Source organism: Canis lupus, chromosome 7, assembly GCF_048164855.1.
Source record: "Canis lupus baileyi chromosome 7, mCanLup2.hap1, whole genome shotgun sequence".
Lineage (NCBI taxonomy): Eukaryota > Metazoa > Chordata > Mammalia > Carnivora > Canidae > Canis > Canis lupus.
This window is the reverse complement of record NC_132844.1, coordinates 52216360-52236953: the sequence shown is the minus strand read 5'-3', so window position 1 is coordinate 52236953 and position 20594 is coordinate 52216360. Positions and strand designations below refer to the sequence as shown.

Here is a 20594-nt window from a genome sequence, read left to right as displayed (position 1 = left end):
CATCAGAGTGACAGCTCTTTGTTTGGAGCTTATTTTTTCAGTCTTCTAGGGAATCTTTGCGTTACACATCAACAGCAACTTAAGAGGCCCATGGTTTAATTTAAAAGAATTCCATTCTCTCTGCACCATCCTTCCCGCCTTCTCTTCCTATGTCTTTCTGACTCTTCATCAAAAGGGCAACAGTAAAGCTGGCACTTTTCCCACTTTTCCTTAAGTTGAATCAGCTCTCTGGACTGAATCCATGGCAAGAACATCCTGGTTTTTCTCCTCTTGCCTCCAGGTTTAACTGGAAGAACATTTTCTCCCTAATTACATCAGTCAGGGTCTAGCTGGGAGATAGAACCATACTAGTTAATTACTTTAACCATACTAAGTTACAAAGAAGTTAACTAGGTCCTGGAGAACTGAGAGGCAACAAAGGGACAGTACAGTATCATGAAGGTGACATCTGCGGAAAGTATCATCCCTAGGGCTGAGGAAACAAGGGGACGGTGCTGAAATGATTACAATTTAGAAGCTCAAGGGCAGGACTCCTCTTACTTTGAGCATTCATAAGCTTGTTGCAAGATCCAAGTGCTGCCCTCCTGACATAGAGATATTGATAGACACTGTCTAGCTAATTTTCTCCACTGAATGTGTGTGCGCTTTTTTCTCACCTTGGATTAATTTCTCAAATTCTTCACGTGTTTCAAAAAGTTCCTCTTCAAACTAAAAAATGAAAAAAAAGAATATGTAGCTATTATTTTTGTTATTATTACTTTTGGTATTATGGAAAAAGTTGAATAATGCCTAACTACCAATGAAACCAATGTTTCAAGGAGTTATTTAACACACGCTGATCTTTTCTGGGTTCTATGAACCTAAGGAAGTTTTTGTATAAAACTAAAGCAAAAGATTTACTGAATTCAGTTGATTGAGTAACATTGATACCTCCTGTTGTGTGGATGGAGCCTGCCAGGTAGACTTTTCAGATCTGACTGCAGGCTACTCCCTTTATTAGCTCAGACAAATAACTCTCTTCTAATTTCAGTTTCCTAAAATGTGAAAATGGAGCTAATACCTACTCATAATGTTGTCATGTTTTAAATGAGATCCTATCAAAGGAAGACCAACACTCATGTTTGGCTCACCATTACTGTTTTCCTCAGAACTTTCCCTTGGGTAGTGTTTGTTGTCCCTAGTTTCCAGGGTTCAAGAACAACCAAATGTTACTTTGATCATTCTATTATATATTCTCTTTTTAAACCCAAGATGGTTAGACACAGAAAAATTAAATTGCAGCAAATCTCAGAAATTAGCAATCTAACAATAGAACTGAATAAACTCAAAAGATACTTTGTAGCATTAAGGAAAGAAGAATCAAGGTACAGTTTATTTCTTGCAGCTTTCAATTTTTTTGTCTTAGATTTCTGCTTTATTGTTACATTATTACCAGTTACCTTCCAGAGACTTAGTCTTAGAATATATCCACAGACTGAACATGGCCATTTTGTACAGTATAATTTTAATATAAAATTTAAACACAATGAATTTTTTGTATTATTTCTATCATGATTAGAGATGGAAAACCCCAACATGTAATTGGAAAACAGTGTTTTCCCCAAGGATTCTATTCTACCCCCACTGTAACAAAAATAATTTTAAAATTTTACATTTACAGTTTGGAATGATAAAAAATATTAAGAAAAGATACGGATAACGTGGTTCCCTAGTACTGTTCCTGGATACTTACTATTAAACCAAGATGTCTGATCATCCTTATTCCTAAACCTTGAAGACCAGCATTAACTACGACTCTTGGTGCTCTTCTTTTCCAAGCCTTCATGTGATGCTTATAAAGCCCAGAGAGGTTAATTGACTTGCCTGAAGTCCTCCAGCTAAAGAGTGGAAGAACCAGGGCTAGAATCCCTTATCTCCAAACTCACTACATTTTAGATATTATCATTTTGCTAAATGTGTAATTTGTATTTCAATAATCTTTATAGGAAGAAGTCATATTCCCAAATTGACATCAAATCTGAGGATACAGATAGGACTAACTAAGACATAAAACAACGCTTCCCAAAAAGCGCTTTTTCCTTACTTTTAAAGATTGCTTATGACTTTCATGTAATGTGATGGGGCAAAAAAAGTATATGTTTATGATTTCAATTTCTCCTCAAATTTCTCACATCAGGAACTCCAGGGTAACTGTCTACTTTGGCAAGGCTCCAAGAGTTCAGAGCTCAGCCCCAAACTCCAATTCCAGCCCAGGTGTTACCAAGTGGGTCCCTGAGAGCAGCTTGGAGAGAGGGCAGCACCCAGGAGTTCATAGTCTGGGTGTGGCCATGGAACAAAGGCATGGGCTACAGCAAAATTCCTCAGACTATATACTGCACGAGGAATTTTCTGGTAGGTTTAGATTGAGTTTGACCAGATCACACACCAAAGATTTCCCACATGAACGTTTTTGTTTTTAATGGTGTGTTTCCTTCAATTTTATCTTTTGCTTGAAGGCTTAATGTGCAAGAACCCTGGGCTCTGAAGATAAACAAAACACAGCTGTTTTAGCAAAGTCACTGATGCTAGAGCATGATTATTTAACTTCTGAAAATTTCCTATGACTCATATCAAAAGGAAAAAATCAGGCACAGAAGGTAAATATTGACTATAGAATTTTCTTCTAACTCTAAGAAGCTTTGAGGATACCAACCCTAATATAAAAATTGTGAGGAGTCAGAAGATGCAGGAAGGAGCTTCATGTGGCTCAGAAAGGAGAATTGGCCTTTTACTGTTTTGAAAAAATTAGCTCATTGGAAGAAGAAACTACAAGTTCAATTTTTTTATTAGATACTAAAAATAGTGCCCCCTCCAAAGAAATTGGAGTGTTTTTGGTATGTGGGCTTTGGGTTCACATCATCTCCTGTGTGTTTTACCATATTTTATTCAGATCAAATGTTAAATCAACACTACATAAAAATAAAGGAATGACTCTGATTCTCCACTCCCTTCATTTATTCATCTGTCATTTATCCGTCTCAATATGGATGGATCTCAAAGACATAATATGGAGTGTAAGGAGGAAAATAAAGAATGATTCACCAAAGGAACCACTTATATAAATTATCTCAAAGGGCGCACAAGTCGATGGTTGGTGAGCACACACATAAAAATATAAAGGCTGGACTAACAGGATAGGGGTTACTTATGTGACATGGGGGTGATGGTCCAACTGAATTTTAGCTTTATATGTTAATGTTTTATTTTTAAAAGAAGATTACATTAATACCCATAGCCCAAGGCAGCCCGGGTGGCTCAGCAGTTTGGTGCCGCCTTCCACTGGGGCGTGATCCTGGAGACCCGGAATCGAGTCCCGCGTCGGGCTCCCTGCTTGGAGCCTGCTCCTCCCTCTGCCTGTCTCTCTCTCTCTCTCTCTCTCTCTCTGTGTGTGTGTGTGTGTCTCATGAATAAATAAATAAAATCTTTAAAAAAAAATGCCCATAGCCCATATGTTTTTTTAAGACTTAAGGCAAATATGACAAAATAATAATACTCATTCCATATAGTGGCATCATGTGTGTTTATTAGAATATTCTTCATACTTTATTATATGTTCTGCCAAAGCAAGCATTCTTTAAACTTTACATATCTTCAAATTTTAAATAATTCATAATAAAGGAATTTTTGAAAAAAGTGATAATGAACTTTGTCCACAAGAATTTGTTGCTTTATTATAGCAGAAATTCTTAATCTGGGGGCCTAGGATATGTTATGTATTTTGTGGCTTCTTGGAGACCCTACAATTCTATGTACATCAGGCTTTTTCCTGGGAAGCAGCTTTATAGGTTTCTTTAGATTCTAGTATAAAACATCTGTTCTATTCTCCTGAAATGTCTTCAAGCCTTGGTACCACCAGATACTGTAAAATAGTATGTTTCACAAAATATTTAAAAACAATAGGGATCCCTGGGTGGCGCAGCGGTTTGGCACCTGCCTTTGGCCCAGGGCGCGATCCTGGAGACCCAAGATCGAATCCCACGTCGGGCTCCCAGTGCATGGAGCCTGCTTCTCCCTCTGCCTGTGTCTCTGCCCCTCTCTCTCTCTCTGTGTGTGACTATCATAAATAAATTTAAAAAAATAAAAATAATAAAAATAAAATAAATAAAATAAAAACAATAAACTGTGTTCTAAGCTGCATTTATATAAGGTATCTGCATTCCTAGTGAACAGATGAACATATGTCTTCTGTCAGGGCCAAAACAATGTAGAGAATCTAAACAAATATCAAGTGAATGGGGTTATTTGCTATTCTCATGTTAAACCACAGAAATGTGAAGAAAACTCCCTGTTCTTTCATCTTTGGATCTAAGAGACCCACTTAGGAGTGACTAGGAAAAAAAAAAATTTGTGGGTCACAGAAGAGGTTAATTGCTTTATATTCACAGTGAATGTGTATATATGAATGTGTATATAGACACAAATATTTATCTTTGAAAGGTCGGTATAAACTTCAATAACGGGGATCCTGGGTGGCTCAGCAGTTTAGCGCACTTGTGTGCAAGCCCAAGGGTGTGATCCTGGGGTCCGAGGATCGAGTCCCATGTCAGGCTCCCTGCATGGAGCCTGCTTCTCCCTCTGCCTGTGTCTCGGCCTCTCTCTCTCTCTCATGAATAAATAAATAAAATCTTTAAAAAAAACTTCAATAACTTAGCTTTTAAGTATGTTGAGAATAGAATTTTTAACTTCATTAAAGTATAGGATAGTTATATTTTTGGTAATGAATGATATGTTCTAACATCAGTGTCTATGAGACTTTTCTATGCACTTAAAAAAAAAAACACCTTGTTTCTCAATATTCATGAGATAGATGTAGTTAAGCAAATCCAATACTTGGCTGACAAGGACGAAATGGAAAGAAACTCTTTGGTAGAACAAGTCCCTTCCTCCCTTCCTTTCCTCGTTTGTTATTATTTGCTTCACCTTGGGTCAGCTCAGTACCCACAACCAGTTTCCACGATACTTGGGCACTTATTTAAAAGAACTCACTCCCTCCCTCACAGCCGAGTATCCAAAGAGCAGGTGGCAAAACCAGCTTTTTGTTCAGGAATCATATGAGAAGTTTCCTATAACTGCTCTCTAAGTAAGTGCTCAACGACCCCATTATGAAAATAATATGAGGGCACCTGGGTGGCTCAGTCCATTAAGTGGCTGCCTTCGGTTCAAGTCATGATCCCAGGGTCTCCCTTCCTCTACTCCCCACGTCCTCCCCACCCCCCCATCCCCACTCAATTCTCTCTCTCTCAAACAAATAAATCAAATCTTTTTTTTTAAAAATGAAACAATATGAATAAATCCAGCGTCTTACCTCTACTCCTGCTGCAGCCAAGAGCCACCTGATGGACTCCATTCTGCCTCGTCCATTGAAGTAGTGAAGCTTGGGCTTTCCCGCCATGCTTAAGGATTCCTGCAAATCAACAGGGAGAGAGACTGATGAGAGAGAGAGAAAGAGCAGGAGAGAAACAGAAACATACAGAGCAGTGTAAAGTGAACCAGAAAGCTCTGGACTTGTGCCCAAAGTCAAAGCTGTTCCTCAGCTCCAAGGATGTCTGCGTTCTGTGTTCTGTCTCACAAATGGAGTTTATCATCACAAATTGGTGTTCTCAAAGCTTAATTGGATAACAGATACATTTTTAAAAATAGAGGATAAGTGAGGAAGCCAAACAGATGGAAGGAATTCAAAAATAAGACTCTGACCAGCTCTTCCTCCCGTAGCAGGTGGTGAGCTTCCAGCATCCCAATCTTTTTCCTTTTTATCTGTACAGATCCGCCTCCCTCCTCCTACCAGCACAGCACAGACTGACAGCCCAGACTGGCAAAACCAGGAGAGATTAGGCGAGGTTGATGTTTTTCACTTTCCAAGTAAATCTCTGTACTTTGAGGTGTCCTCTGAAGCCTGGAGACAGCATTCAAGAGGATTTTCAATGACTCATTAGGATTTAAAGCAAAAGTGCAGAGTTAGGCAAACTGGGTCTTTTCATCCTTTTTCCTCTGAAAATGAAAATGAAAATGCCTTTTTTTAAGAAACATAACCCTTGCTCACTTTGAAGAAGTTAAAATAGTATAGAAATTAAAAGCCTATCTGCACCACCCCAAGATAGACTCAAGGCTTATGGGACATGGGGAGTAGCTTTGGTGGGGTGACAGGCTCTGGACATTCAAAAATAGCTTGAGGTACCTGGAGAAGTGGGTCCCTGGAAGCACAGGAGGCTGTATGGAGGGGCAGGAGTGGCTTTCAGAGTAGAGAGTCAGCGTATTCATGCTAGGAATGGGACCTGATTTACTTTGCAGCATATCACCCGGCTCACTTTTTAAACAAACAATTCTACACATTAAGAGCTCAGCAAAATAAATGAAGAGAAAAGGATAGATTGAGGATATTATCATTTGGGAAACCAGAATGAAAAATAAGTAATCTAGACCTATGGCTTTTCAGCCCCCTATGTGGTACTTTAGAATCATCCTATTAGGTGCTTGAAACACACACAGGTGCATGAGTGCACATTGGTGGTTCAATCTCAGTCTCTCTCTCCTTCTCTCTCTCTCTCTCCCCCCACCCCCGTTCCCTGCCCCCCCTGCTCCGCCACCCCCCCCCTTGTCCCACATTGATTTGGGAAAGGACTCTGGCACCAGTGTATTTTAGAATCTTTCTAATATGCAGTCAGCATTAAGAACCACTGATCTAGATCTAGACAACGGTTATATCAATAGCTGCTGAAATTAGTGATAGAGGTCTCTAGAATGGAGAGGCCAGGCTGACTTCTCTAAACACCTAACATCACTAAATTGGGACAACCAGACATGACAGTTTTCCCAATGTCATGTAATAGAAAGTGTACAGCACTGCCTGTGAAGAATTCTTGCCAAAACAACTGACCAGGAATTCAATCAAGCCTAAAGATACCAATTTATGGGATACAGGAAACAGATGAACACTTCAGGGATGCAATTAGCAAAATCAACAAAATCTATAATGTGGAACTGGACAGGCTTGCCATTCAGAGTGGTCCCCATGCTAGCAACATATGGATCACCTGGGAAGTTGTTAGGAAAGGCTCCACCCCAAACCCTCTAGAATCTACATTTTAAGATTCCCAGGGATTTACATGCACACTGAAGCTTGAGAAGCACGGTCCTGCAGGTCAAATAATTTACATATTCCCAAAGAACCCTCTACTCTTATATTGTGGTGATAAGAATTTTTAAAATTTGCATGAAAATTAGAGATGCAGGGGAATCTATAGGTTCAAGAGACTTAAGAGATCCTTTAAACAAATGCAATGTATAGGAACTTTTTTTGGATTCTGATCTTAACAGAGCAATTAATTTAAAAATAGATGATATGCTGGGAGAATTTGAACTACAAACATTTAACATAAGGGAATTACTGTTAGTTTTGTAGGTATTATAATGATATTATGGAATGCTTTACAGAAGGAATCTTGATCTTAAGAGACTCTGAGCGCAGGATCCCATCAATGCAAAGATGGATTCCTGGTCGACAGAAACTAGGAAATAATACATGGATATTACACTGAGCCAAAAAAATCCATATCTTTCAGAGAATCATGTCAAAGTATTTATGGAAAAAATAGTATAATATTGGGATTTGCTTCCAATTAACCCAGTTGTGAGCGGGAATGGATGGAAGCCTCAGTAACATGAGTGATCTTTTATTGCTAATTGTTGCAGCTGGGCAATGAGTATGAGTTTTTTATATTATTTGTTCATTTTCATAAATGTATGAAATTTCCCATCATAAAAATATTTTTAATTGCTCAGCAAAAGCTGATATTATTCATAATGGACTGAAGCTTTAAAGGCCCTGGGGTGGCTTCTGAATCACAAGGAGATTTGGAACAGTGCTCATTCCCGCTTCAGGGATGAATGCTCAGCCTAGATTTAGTTTGTATCCCTGGTGGAATGAGGCTCAAAATAGAAATTAAACTCAGTTATAGAAATATAAAACTATATATGCACTCTTGAATTTGTGAACTGGCTCACCTGGATCTCCACCCTACAGTATCTACTCTGAAAATTTCCCTTGAAAAGTCTGAGGCCCGGGGAGCTTGTGAGCTGACCCAGCTTCCCATCTGGTCTCACCTACAGCAGATGTGGGACAGCTGTGGAAGAAAGCAGGTGCCTCCCACAGGACAATGGGCTTCTGAGTCTCATGTCATCTTGGGGAGCTGTGAGAGAGGCTGAGTTCATGGAGCCTGGGGAGGCCCCCATGAGGACCTGGGGCTAAATATTATGGTCAATGATCTCTGGTTCCATCAGCTCTGGGCTAGTTCCTGTAGAGTGGAGGCCAATGGGTGACCTTGGGTCATATGCCAGGGAGGCTCTGATGAGCACAGGTAGGAGCCTGAGCTGGGGAGGACCTAAGCCACCCAGAACTTTACCGGCTGTCCACAGGGCCTGCCACCCCAACTCCCAGCAAGACTGCCAAGGGGGCCCCGTCCAGACCCTCCCCACCATAAGCATTCACTTTTGGGGGTGGTTCCCAGAAACCCATAAGCCTGGGGCACAAGCTCTTGTCCCCTCTGTTTTTTCTGGACCCTACTTGGACAGGCAAAGCCTTGGTTTCCCCCAAGTGGGGGCATCCTCAGCATTCTGAACCTGGGGTTTCCTGGGTCACCCCCACCCCCCAGGAGTTGACTAGACCAGCACAGGGCTCCCCCATTATCCTGCTCCCTCCCCTTTTGGGGAGGATGTGGAAGGCCTCTGCCCCCAACTTACCTGCCCACCTGTCCCCCAGCTGAAGACTGTGACATTAATGAGTACTTGACCTGGGGCACAGCTTATCTGAGACTTAATAGAGAAAACCATACCTTAGAGAAAAAAAGAAAGCAGAGAAGGGCTAGGGTAACAGCTGGGAGAGCCCCCGATTGTGTAACATATAATGTTAAGTTCCCCGTCTACTTGTGTCAACTATACATATTAATTTGAGGTGAGAGAGTAACAAGAGTATATGGCAAATATAACTAAATCAATATGGTTAACCCATTTTAAATTATTTGAATTGTAATTGGGGCTTTCGTTAAAGCTATAACTTTATTATAAGCAGAAAAAAAAAGGTATATCTTAAGTATCTGTGACTTACACGTATATAAAACACACTGTAGCATAATTGCTGGATTTTAACAACTGAACTTGTTTGCTTAAGAGCAAGTACTGAACTTCCTCCTATAAATGACCCCAAATAGATTTCCAAACAAAATATCTTCCACCAACTTTTTCCAGCTGTCTTCTTTCCTTTCATAACATTTCCAAATCTGTTTTTTTTTTTTTTTGAAAGTCAAGGGAAATTGTCAGAAGGCTCAATAGTTTCCAAGAGCACTGATCACAATACTCCTCAACCTATTTGCAGGAAAAAAAGGGATTAGAAGCAATTATTGTGCATTTATTTCATTCTAGCTAGAAGAACATCATTAGGCAGATAACCCTGCCAAGTAGATAATTTAACAGCTTTCAAGAGGACATCTGAAATTTAAAAAAAAATTAAAGGAGTAACCCGTTGTGTAAAGGGCGTAAGATTAAAAGGAATTAAACAGACTAGTAATGGCACGTCTTTTTCCTTGATCCTCAGTCTAGCATTCTGGTATTCTATTTCTAATTATCTTGGCATCATGCCCCTGTTCTGCTTTGTTTTCTGAAACCAGATTTTTAGTAACATTGATTCCTAGGTAATCTAAAAGAAAGAGTAAGGATGTTCCCCTCTATAAAAGTCAAGCTAGAAGCCTAGTGCACAGTACATCTTCATGTGTCTATGGGAATTGGATGCATATTTTCTGGTTTATGGAAAATTTTTATGTCCTGCTGATGACATAAAGGGAAGTTTGTTTTGCTTCCATATAGATACTATCCTGGCACATGTTGGTCTGCTTTGAAAGAGTCTGTGCTTCAGTATTGATGCCAGAGGATGGCTTGGTTCTAGGAACTAAATTGTTATGAATAGTAGAAAAGGAGGCTTTGTAAAATAATCAGATGATAGCCAGATAAGCAAACAAGTTAATTAATTTAAACTATATTGGAAAACGTTTAAGCAAAATCAAGTATTTCTTCGATATTCATCTCATGTTTTTAAGTTGTCAAACAACCTTAAAACATGGAACTTCACAATTCAGTACAATTCAGCCCATTAGCATTTAGTACATGTTTTCCTTACATATGTGTATATGCATGCAGTGTATGTGCAAACACAATCTTGTACTGGAATCTTTGTTTCAAGAAAGCTTACATAGGGGTGCCTGGGTGACTCAGTCGGGTAAGCATCTGTCTTCAGCTCAGGTCATGATCCTGGGGTCCTGGGATGGAGCCCCATGTCCAGCTTCCTGCTCAGCAAAGTCTACTTCTCCGTCTCTCTCTGCATCTCCCCTTGCTTGTGCTCTCGCTCTCTCTGTGTCAAATAAATAAATAAAATATTTAAAAAAGAAAGCTTAGAAAAAAAAAAAGAAAGCTTAGCATAAAAGTATTAATTTATAAAACAATATTAGAAGCAATTATTCCATTACAAGGCTCCTTTTGGTTTTGAAATGATTTCGTAGGTTTAAGTTAGAAGCTTCCTGATATTTTTAAATGATTCTGTTGAAATGTTTTGGTTCACTCTTACCTTGTCAGTGAGTTACACCCAGCAAACAGTAGTCTCAATTAGCGTGGTTAGCTGGCCTCATCCTTTTTTAAAAGGTCATTACAGGGACACCTGGGTGGCTCAGAGGTTGAGCATATGCCTTTGGCTCAGGGCGTGATCCCAGAGACCCACATCGGGCTCCCTGCATGGAGCCCGCTTCTCCCTCTGCCTGTGTCTCTGCCTCTGTGTGTGTGTGTGTGTGTGTGTCTCATGAATAAATAAGTAAACTCTTTAAAAAAATAAAAAGGCCATTACATTTTAATTCTTTTTTATTTATTTATTTTGTTTACAATTTAATAAATCATACCAACATACTTATCCACTAAACTCCAGAAAGGTAGGGTTTGTTTTTTTTTTTTTTAGGATTTTATTTATTTATTTATTCATGAGACACAGAGAGAGAGGCAGAGACACCGGCAAAGGGAGAAGCAGACTCCCAGCAGGGAGCCCAATGTGAGACTCGATCCCAGGACCCCAGGATCATGCCCTGAGCCGTAGGCAGACGCTCAACTGCTGAGCCACCCAGGCGTCCCTCCAGAAAGGTAGTTTAATTTAGTTTGGCAAATCCACACACTATGATTTGGTTTTAGTTTTCTTGTCCTCCTTTTTTTTTTTTTTTTTTTTTTTGGTGTGAAAGCAGATGAGTTTTTCATCTATAGTTCAAGTTATGTTTTCAAATACCTATAACATGAAATTATATCTCCTAAAATACTATATTGTCTGGGCAAAATCTTATGGAAAAAAGCCAGACATTGGATTCCCATTTCATCAGGATAAAATCCAAATTCCTTGATAGGACTGGTAGGAGTGTGTCATTTGCTATCTGCCACCCCATCTCAGGTCATATAGCTATCCCCCACTTTGCAGCTGAGCCTCTTCTAGCTTGGGGTACTTAAGACGCTGCACACTTTCCCACCTGAAGTGCTTTGAGGATGCTGGTTCCTCAGTCTGGAACTCCTGTCTCTCTTCTTTAGAGAGAGAGAGTGTAAAAGTGTGAGTTGGGAAGGAAGGGTACAGGGGGAGAGAAAGAGATTCTTTTTTCAGGAATGAGAGAGAGAGATTCTTAAACGGTCTCCACTGGTCCAATGCAGGGCTGGATCTTATGACCCTGAGATCATGACCTGAGCAGAAATCAAGAGTCAGACGCTTAATCAACTGAGTCACCAGGTGCCCATCTGTCTAGAATCCCTCTGCCCATCTCCTTGCTTGCCCGGTTTCTTCTCACTTTGTGTGTCTCACCTTAAAGGCCATTTCCCCAGAGTGGGCTTCCCTCACCATCCATCTAAAGTAGAGCCCTTGTTGGTAAAAGTGTACTAACTTTTACCCAGAAGATGAACGGTGTATGAGGATCCAGTGTATAACATGGCAACTATAGGTAGATAGCACTATTGCATAATTGAAGCTTGCTAAGAAAGTAGAACTTAAATGTTCTCACAAAAACAAACAAAAAACAAAAAAAAAAGTAGATATGTGACGTGATGGGTGAGTCAATTAACTCAAGGGAAATCCCCTCCCAATATTTATGAATATCAAACATCACATTGTATACTTTAAATATCTTACCATTTTATTTGTCAATTATACCTCCATCATGCTGGAAAAATATAAAACAAAGCTCTCCCCTTATCTGCCCCCCCCCCCCACAAGCGACTCTCTGGTGTAATTCCTGTTCAATTTTCCTCATATCCTTATAACAGGTTATAACTGTGATACTTATTTATTTGTTTGTTTGTGGCCTATCTCCTCTCACTAAAATGTAAACTCCTTGAAGTCAAAGACCTTTGTCTCTCTTTCTCATCCCCATATCTCTGTACCCTTGCAACATCTCATATTAGGATTCAAAAGATATTTCCTGGATCAGTGAATAGGTGGGAGAGGCTTTGGCCTATGTCAGGAGATCTGGCCTATAGGCTGATCCTACCATTGACCAACCCTGTGACCCTAGACAAACCCCAATATCCCTGGATCCCTGCCATTATTCTTCTAAAATAGGGAGATTAGATGTCTTGAGGGTAAGATGGCTGCCAAGTATGCTACTTGATTCTTCCTTCCTCATTTTCTCACAATAATACCGGAACAACTGGTATCCAGGGCAACCTCAAAAAAAGTATGGTTAAGTCTTGAGGTAGGACAACACGGTCAAGATGGTATAACAACAGAATTTCTTTTTTTAAATATTTTTTTTAAATTCAATTTGCCAACATATAGTATAACACCCAACGCTCATCCCATCATGTGTCCTCCTTAGTGCCAGTCACCCAGTCACCCCATCCCTCCACCCATCCCCTTCTGCAATCCTTTGTTTGTTTCCCAGAGTTAGGAACCTCTCATGGTTTGTCTTTCTCTCTAATTTTTCCCTGCTAAGTTCCCTCCCTTTCCCTTATGGTCTCTTACACTATTTATTATATTCTACATAGAAGTGAAAGCATATAGTTGTTTCTCTCTGATTGATTTATTTCACTCAGCATAATACCCTCCAGTTCCATCCACATCGAAGTAAATGGTAGCTATTCATCCTTTGTGATGGCTGAGTAATATTCCATTGTATATATACACCACATCTTCTTTCTCCATTCATCTGTTGAAGGACATCCCAGCTACTTCCATAGTTTGGCTGTTGTGGACAATGCTACTATGGACATTGGGGTGCAAGTGTCCCATTGTTTCACTACATCAGTATCTGTGGGGTAAATACCCAGTAGTGCAATTGCTCAATTATAGAGTAGCTCTATTTTTAACTTCTTGAGGAACCTCTATACTGTTTTCCAGAGAGGCTGTACCAGCTTGCATTCCCACCAACAGACAAGAGGGTTCCCCTTTCTCCACAACCTCGCCAACATTTGTTGTTTCCTGTCTTGTTAATTCTCGCCATTCTCACCGGTGTGAAGTGGTATCTCATTGTAGATTTGATTTGTATTTCCCTGATAGCAAGTGGTGTAAAGCATTTTTTCATGTGCTTGTTGGCCTTGTATAGGTCTTCTTTGGAGAAATTTCTGTTCGTGTCTTCTGCCCATTTCATGACTGGATTATTTAACAACAGAATTTCAATCAACTTCCATGTTTCCCCATCTCTGTGCATGGGGCCCAGCCTTCACCTACAAAGCCTAATAGCAGCCTTCCTACTGAGTAGGAAATGTTTCTCCTCTACTAACTACTACCACCGCCCTGTACACTTTCCCCAGTGCTAGGGTGAGGAAACTATAACCTGGGGACGTAGGAACAGAATGGAAAGAAACATTCATATCCAGGGGTGCTTGTGGGAATGCCCAGTATTTGTTGAGTTCACCAGTGAAGTTGTCATGACGGAAAAGGCCTTGATGGACTGGCAGACAGCGGTGGAGACGTTTCAAGATAAAAAGGAAAGGAACTTAGAGAGTGTGGGACAGCAATCATGTCATTCTTGAGGCTCGTCCAACTTGCCCCATCAAATGCTGCATTCAATGCCCACTCTCAGGCTCTGGAGCATTTCTGTAGCATCCTTCACAAGCCTGAGCTCCAGAGGAGGGAGGGCTGTCACTGATAACTTATTATTCATTTCGCCAAAATTCTGTCCTTTTTTTTTTTTTTAATTTTGACCTTTTGAAACGAAGCAGGATTGGAAGCAATGAGTGTGACAGCATGTGGCAAGAAAGACATATAAATCACTAAATAAGCAAAGGGAGCCCCCAAATTACATGAGAACTAGAGCTTAGTCGAGGGCAGGGAGGCTCTGGCAGTAAGTTGTGGATGGAGAGGGAGGGTGGGCTTGTGTTTACAGTAAAGAGGTCAAAGAAGATGAAATTGAGAAGAGACCTTTGAAACAATAGGACTAAGGTGGTGGTTAGTTCATTGGTTATGAAACAAAAGTTCAACACTTTGGCCTTTGGTGAGAGGAAGTGTAGCTAGAATGTAGACGTCTGAAGCTTTGGAAGTGAGAAATAAGTGGGAAGGATATAGCCAATGGGAAAACCAGATAGAGATAGAAAACTGTTTTGATTTGTTTTATAGTGTTTGTTGGGGTTTTTTCTGAGGGGTGGAGAAGTAGATGGCTAAGAGGGTTAGGACAGGAGAGACTTCAGTCAGTTTGTAATTAGAAGGCGACATGCCAGAGGCCAGGGAGGCAGGCAAGGCAGCATGGCGTGCAGATGAATTGTCCAGAATGACTATCTACAGGACAGATTTGTGGGGTTTTATTTGCCTCCATTAGTATTATTACCATATTTGGGGGCATAACTGACCTATAATAAAACATATAATTCAAGTGTACAGTTGGATAAGTTTTGACATATGCATCCCCCATGAAAGCATCACCACAGTCAGTAGATTGAATACAGCAGGTCTGATGCCCTGTTACAATCCCTTCCTCCTGTCACTCCCCATACCACTGGTCTGCTTGGTCGTGCAAAATTAGTTTGCAATTTCTAGAATTTCGCATAAGTAGAAGCATACAATAAGTGCTGTGATTTGTCTAGTTTCTTCCAGTCCATATCATTATTTTGAGAGTCATCTATGTTTTGTGTGTTTTCCTTCTCATTTATCACAAAGTAGCTGCACTCGTTTTCTGTGGCCATTGGCGACTAATTACCACAACCTGGGTGGCTCACACAATAGAAATTTATTCTCTCACAGTTCTGGAGGCCAGAAGTCTGCAATCAAGGTGTCAACAAGGGTGTTTCCTTCTGAGGGCTGTGAGGGGAATCTGTTCCATGCCTGTCCCCTAGCTGCTGGCTTGTAGGAGCATCACTCCGATCTTTATCATAGAAATGGACAATGGAAAAGGAAACTGAGTATGGGACTGATGGACAAAGGAAAAGAGATGGTAGAGAAAGAAATGAGAAGAATGAACTAGAAGGTGTTGAAAGGAAGCATGGAAAACTTTCCAACTTGGCTTCTCAGTCAGAAATTTCTAGTTTCCATTTTGGCAGTTTTCCAACATAGATTTAAGATTTACAGGAAAAAGTGATTTCTTTTCCAGCAAACAGATTGTTTTGAAACAACCTACTCTGAGAAGTTAGTCTGACTCGGCTGCCATGGCTGAGCACTAGATGGCACACTTTCCAGAGCAACGGAAACTTCCTGGTGCCAACAACCTAAGTGCCTTCAGGAAACTCTGTCACTGTGTAGTACACAGCCTCACTGCTCTTAGGTGACTTCCCACGATCACAAATGAAGCCGACCCCAACCTGTTTAACATTCCCTTTCTTTTTTAGTTCACAGATAAAGTCTACTGTCCCACACATCTGCCCTTCTTAGGGCAAAACTTCGCAAAAGGGTGATCAGTAGCAGTTGTCTCTACTCACTTCCCATTTCCTCCTCAACCCACTCTGGTCAGGCTTCTGTCCCACATTCCACAGCGCTCATCAAGGCCAGCAGTGGCCTCCTGTCCCCAGATTCACCCTTTACTCTCCAGTCCTCGTGCTCCTCTCCTTCAGGACGCTACTCTTTCCTGGCTCTCCCCTACTTCATGGACACCACCTCCTCAGATTCCTTGACCGGCTCCCACTCTGCTTCCCTTCTCCTCTCCAAATGCTTTCTCTTCCTACATGGGTTTCCAATCGGTCACTATCATCAGAAGTGTGGCCCTGGATGATAGATTGTAGAGGACATTGCTGTTTCTGTCTTGTTCTCCCTTGGATTGCTTGCTCTAGGGGGAAGTTAGCTGATCTATCATGAAGATACTCAAGCAGCTATACGAAGAAGCAGACATGACAAGGGACTGAGAGGCTCATTGCCAACAGCCATGTGAGGGAACCATCTTGGAAGTGGATTGCCTGTCCTTAGTGAAGCTTTCAGATAATTGCAACCCCTGCTGATGGCTTGGCATACAACGTCCTGAGAGATCCTGACCCAGAATCACCTACCTAAGTTGCTCCTGGGATCCTGACCCTCAGAAAGTGTGCTAGAGAATAAATGTTTGTTGCTTTAAGTCACTAACCTTTGGCCTGATTTATTATGCAGCAATAAATAACCGAGGCACTGCAATAAATAACTGACCTTGCTTACCTCTCTGACTTCATCTTCCAATACTTTCTCACCATGCTCCTGCAACATCTGCTTGCCTACTGTGCCTAAAACACACCAAAGTTGTTCTTGACCAAGATCCTTGTCCTCATTAGTACCTCTAGTTAGCACCCTGTTGCCTTGGATCTTCTCATGCTTGGCTTCTTCCTGTCACTTGTGTTACGCGCTCTGCGGCAACACGATCAGGGTCCTGAGGATAAGGGGATGAGGAAAATAAAAGAAAAGTAAAGAGATGGGGACAGGAGGGACACAGTGGATGATGTCCAAGCAGTGTCAGCTTTATTCAAGGTTCTACAGCATTATGTAGCATAAGCAAAACAAAGATAAGGAAATGTCCATTCTTAGCATATTTGTGAATCCCTCCAAGCTTTCCCTTTATCAGCATGCAAGACAAACCCACAGGCGCCAGAAGATTTAGGGTCCTGGTTAATAGATAAGCTTGTTGCTCCAGGTGTATGTACCTCGAAGGAACATTATACATGGTTAACAGACCAGCAAGGACAGCACAGACCCCTATTTAAGTTTATGAGCAGGCCAGAATAAATTGTATCTATTGTGTTATGTGGGCGATCACTGTAGAAGCGAGCTCTGAAAACCATTGCTCAAGCCCTTTCTCAAGCGTCTACCAACTATTCACCCTTTAGGCTCCCGAGCCTTTTGAGTGAATGAGGGACGCAAGTCCGGGCCTAGTTTGGGTTAGTAACTCTAGCTAGTCCGTGGCGGCCCACACACTTGGACTTAGTCTTCTGTGACCAGTCATTTTAAATTAACCACTTGCCCACTGCCACCCTAAAAACTCTCCATCGCCCTACTCTGTTTTATTTTCCCCTTAGCACTCACCACTAATAATTTTCTCATTGATTTGTTTTTTAACTCATTGTCTACACAGGAAAATGCTCTTATAAGTACCATGGCATCCTCCCTGCGTAGAAAAATTCAGGGAACAAAATAGGTGCTCAGTAAACATTTACCAAATGAAACAAAGAATAAAGCTATTTAAGTATGATTTATTAGGTCATAATTCTTAAGAATATTTCATCAATTTCCAAGGTCAGAGTCTACATTTTTTTTTCTACCAGGTATCCTTGGCTGGCTTGTTGACTTAGAATATCACAATTATGTCAAAATTTCCAAAGGACAAATATTTTCAAAAAGCTGTTGGGTGCAGACAGGAGGTTAGCAAAGCTTTTGAGAGAAAAATAGGAAGCAAAGTGGATCAAATATAACATAGATAAAGGTTGTGCTGACTCATGAAAACCTGGTCCAACCAGTTTGGGTTGGCAAAACATTTCTAGTACATACTTTTTCTTCAAGAAGATATTGGAAATTTGGCAAGTTGCCATGTATAACAGCTCAAATCTTGACCCAATTGCCCTAGGACAGAGAAATTAATATTTATTTTCATTTCAATTTATCTGTATAATCTCTCCATAGAAACGGTGGGTAGTATAAGGGTCAAATACCAGATGTAAATTATTTTGTAACACGTATTTTTGTCCTTTAATATCACAGATTACCCAGGAGTGATATTCAAAATACTTGACATCTGCATAGTAAATAAAAATTAGTATATGTCAGGATATATACTGAGAATGAATAATATTTCTTTTTACTTTCTAACTAAACTGCATATGGCATTGAAAAAGTGATAGTCCAAGCCAGTCAGAAATCATTGTGATAGTTTCCAGTCATTTGTGATTTTTACTAATTATCTCTGTGTTCTGGGCCGTTTCAGTGACAGTGAAGGCCATCTACTCTATCAAGGTGGCTCTTTCCTGCACCTGTGACTCGGCACATTCCTGGGTTCCTCTACTGCTTTTTGCCCTTGTTCCATTGAGAGTAGGGGAGGTAGAGGCCTCCCCCTGTGGCTAACCCAGGTGTATCACCATCCCTTGAGGTATCTTAATACTACTCCAGCTTTGTAAATAGGCACTTCACTAACCTCTCCTCAGCCACCCTTTTTGAGATGAGGTGATATCTTAGTTTTCATGTACTCAGAGCACCAGTCATAATGGGGTAAATCTTACTGAGTTCACTTCAAGACAATAAAAAGGGATTATAACGTATGTTCTAAATTGGGAAGGGCTAGATGTGATGAGGTTGAGAACCTCTGTTCTGGAACAAAGGTATAAGAATATATTGTTTGAAGGATGGATAACAAAGGCCCCTTCACCTCATAAACACCTTGAGGACTCCAGTGTTAGATACAGAACAGGTAAATGCAAGGGGAAGTGGGGGCCTCCTGAGAGGACAACTTGGCACATCTTGCTTGGGCTGAATTGACCTGATACTGGGTAAACATAAAGGACCCAAGGCATGTGGCCTGTGTATGTGTCTGCCCCACACTATGCAACTGTGGGGAAGTTCACACTGTGAAAATGGGCAGTCAGGGCTAGGGCCCTGGGCTCAGCCCCATTGATCCTACATGTTTTGGGGGAACCCAAGTTATAGGCACAGTAGTTAGTTGAGGCTAGACATCACTCACCATCCCAGCGTCTCCTGCATAGCAACATGCCGGGGGGGGGGGGGGGGGGCGGGCGGCGGGGAGGACCATATATCTCCCTGTAAGGTTAGGGATCCCAGGCCTAAGTAACAGCAGGGAGAGAGACCCCCACATCTTTTTCTCTGAGGTCACATAGAAAGAGGATGCTGCTGCCGAGGCGGACGAATGGTGGCCAGTGTTTCAACCAAACTGTCTCAGATCAGGCAGTCTTTGGGACAACAGGAACTCCACATGGCAGAAGGGGCAGCAAAGAACAGGTACTGCAGCAGAGGACTCCTGGGATTTTTCATCAGTCTCAGGTCGGGTGACTCCTTGAATGGACAAAAGCTCCTAGGTTGTTGGATTTAGCATTGCAAAAGAGATTGCTGGGGGCAAGAACCATTCTTGCAGTTCTAAGATGGATGCTTGAGTGACTTAAAGCAAACATTTAAAAGATGTGATTTTATTATATGTGTATCAGGCTGGGTAAGCAGGGTATATGGCTGCACTTCAGTGGCCCCCTATTTTCCTTAGAACAAAATCCAAACTACCCTTCATGACAGACCATGAATGACTCGCAGATTCAAACAAGGGTGTCCTGATTAGGTTCATGTTCAGCATTATCTCGTGCCCTAGTATGAAGTTATAGATTAAATTGTGTCCCCCAGAAAGGATAGGTTGATGTCTTAACCCTGGGTACCTGTGAATGTGATTTTATCTGGAAATAGGGTCTTTGCAGTTGTAGTAAGTTAAGATGATGTCATACTGGATTACGGTGAGCCTAGATTTGATTACTGGTGTTCCCTAGAAGAAGAGGGAAATTTGGACAGACACACACACACACACACACACACGTTTATGCCATATGGCAACAGAGACAGAGATTGGAGTTATGCATCTACAAGCCAAGAAATGCCAAGCACTGCCAGCAACCATCAGAAGCTAAGAGGCAAGGAAGGATCCTTCCCTAATGCCTTCAGAAAGAGTATGGCTCTGCTCATATCTTCCTTTCACACAAAGAGCCTCCAGAACTGTGAGGGAATACATTTTGCATTTTTCATCCACTAAATTTTTGGTCACTTGTTACAACAGCCCTAGGAACATGTTATACAAAGTATGTATGACTTTGGATTAGAATTACCTATTTTTGTGTGTGTGTATGTCACTACAGTCACCCCTCATTGGGCAAATACTATATCTGGCTTGTTTATCTTAACCCAGCTCCTGGAACACAGATGTCCTATATTATACATAAAATAAATATAATTTCCATAAGTGAGCAGGAAAAAAACTGATTACCTGAGGAAAATGGTTCTGTACCAAAAGAGAAAGAATAAAAGAAAGAAAGAATCAATCTTTCAGGCTGTGGATCAGAAATCTAGCAAAATACAAAAGAAAGACTATTTTTGTCTAACTAAAAATGTCATCTGAAAATTTCTACTTCAC

General features: G+C 40.9%; 1 protein-coding gene across 6 annotated transcripts in view; it reads right to left on the bottom strand.

The window, feature by feature from the left end:
* The window catches only part of LOC140636866 (glutathione S-transferase-like), a 29016-nt gene extending 8471 nt beyond the window's left edge, over window positions 1–20545 (bottom strand). Inside the window, exons 1-4 of one of the 6 annotated variants that reach the window (XM_072832660.1) lie at window positions 16640–20545; window positions 10277–10435; window positions 5345–5443; window positions 657–708 (exon numbers count right to left, since the gene is read on the bottom strand). In XM_072832660.1, the coding sequence (XP_072688761.1) occupies window positions 657–708; window positions 5345–5431 (139 nt within the window). In that variant the 5' untranslated portion in view covers window positions 5432–5443; window positions 10277–10435; window positions 16640–20545. Of the gene's footprint in view, window positions 1–656; window positions 709–5344; window positions 5444–5510; window positions 5674–5733; window positions 5932–8775; window positions 8919–10276; window positions 10436–16639 lie in introns of those variants that run through there. The other 5 variants (XM_072832659.1, XM_072832661.1, XM_072832657.1 and 2 more) reach the window with 5 other exon arrangements.
* Between the last annotated feature and the right edge of the window lie 49 nt (window positions 20546–20594).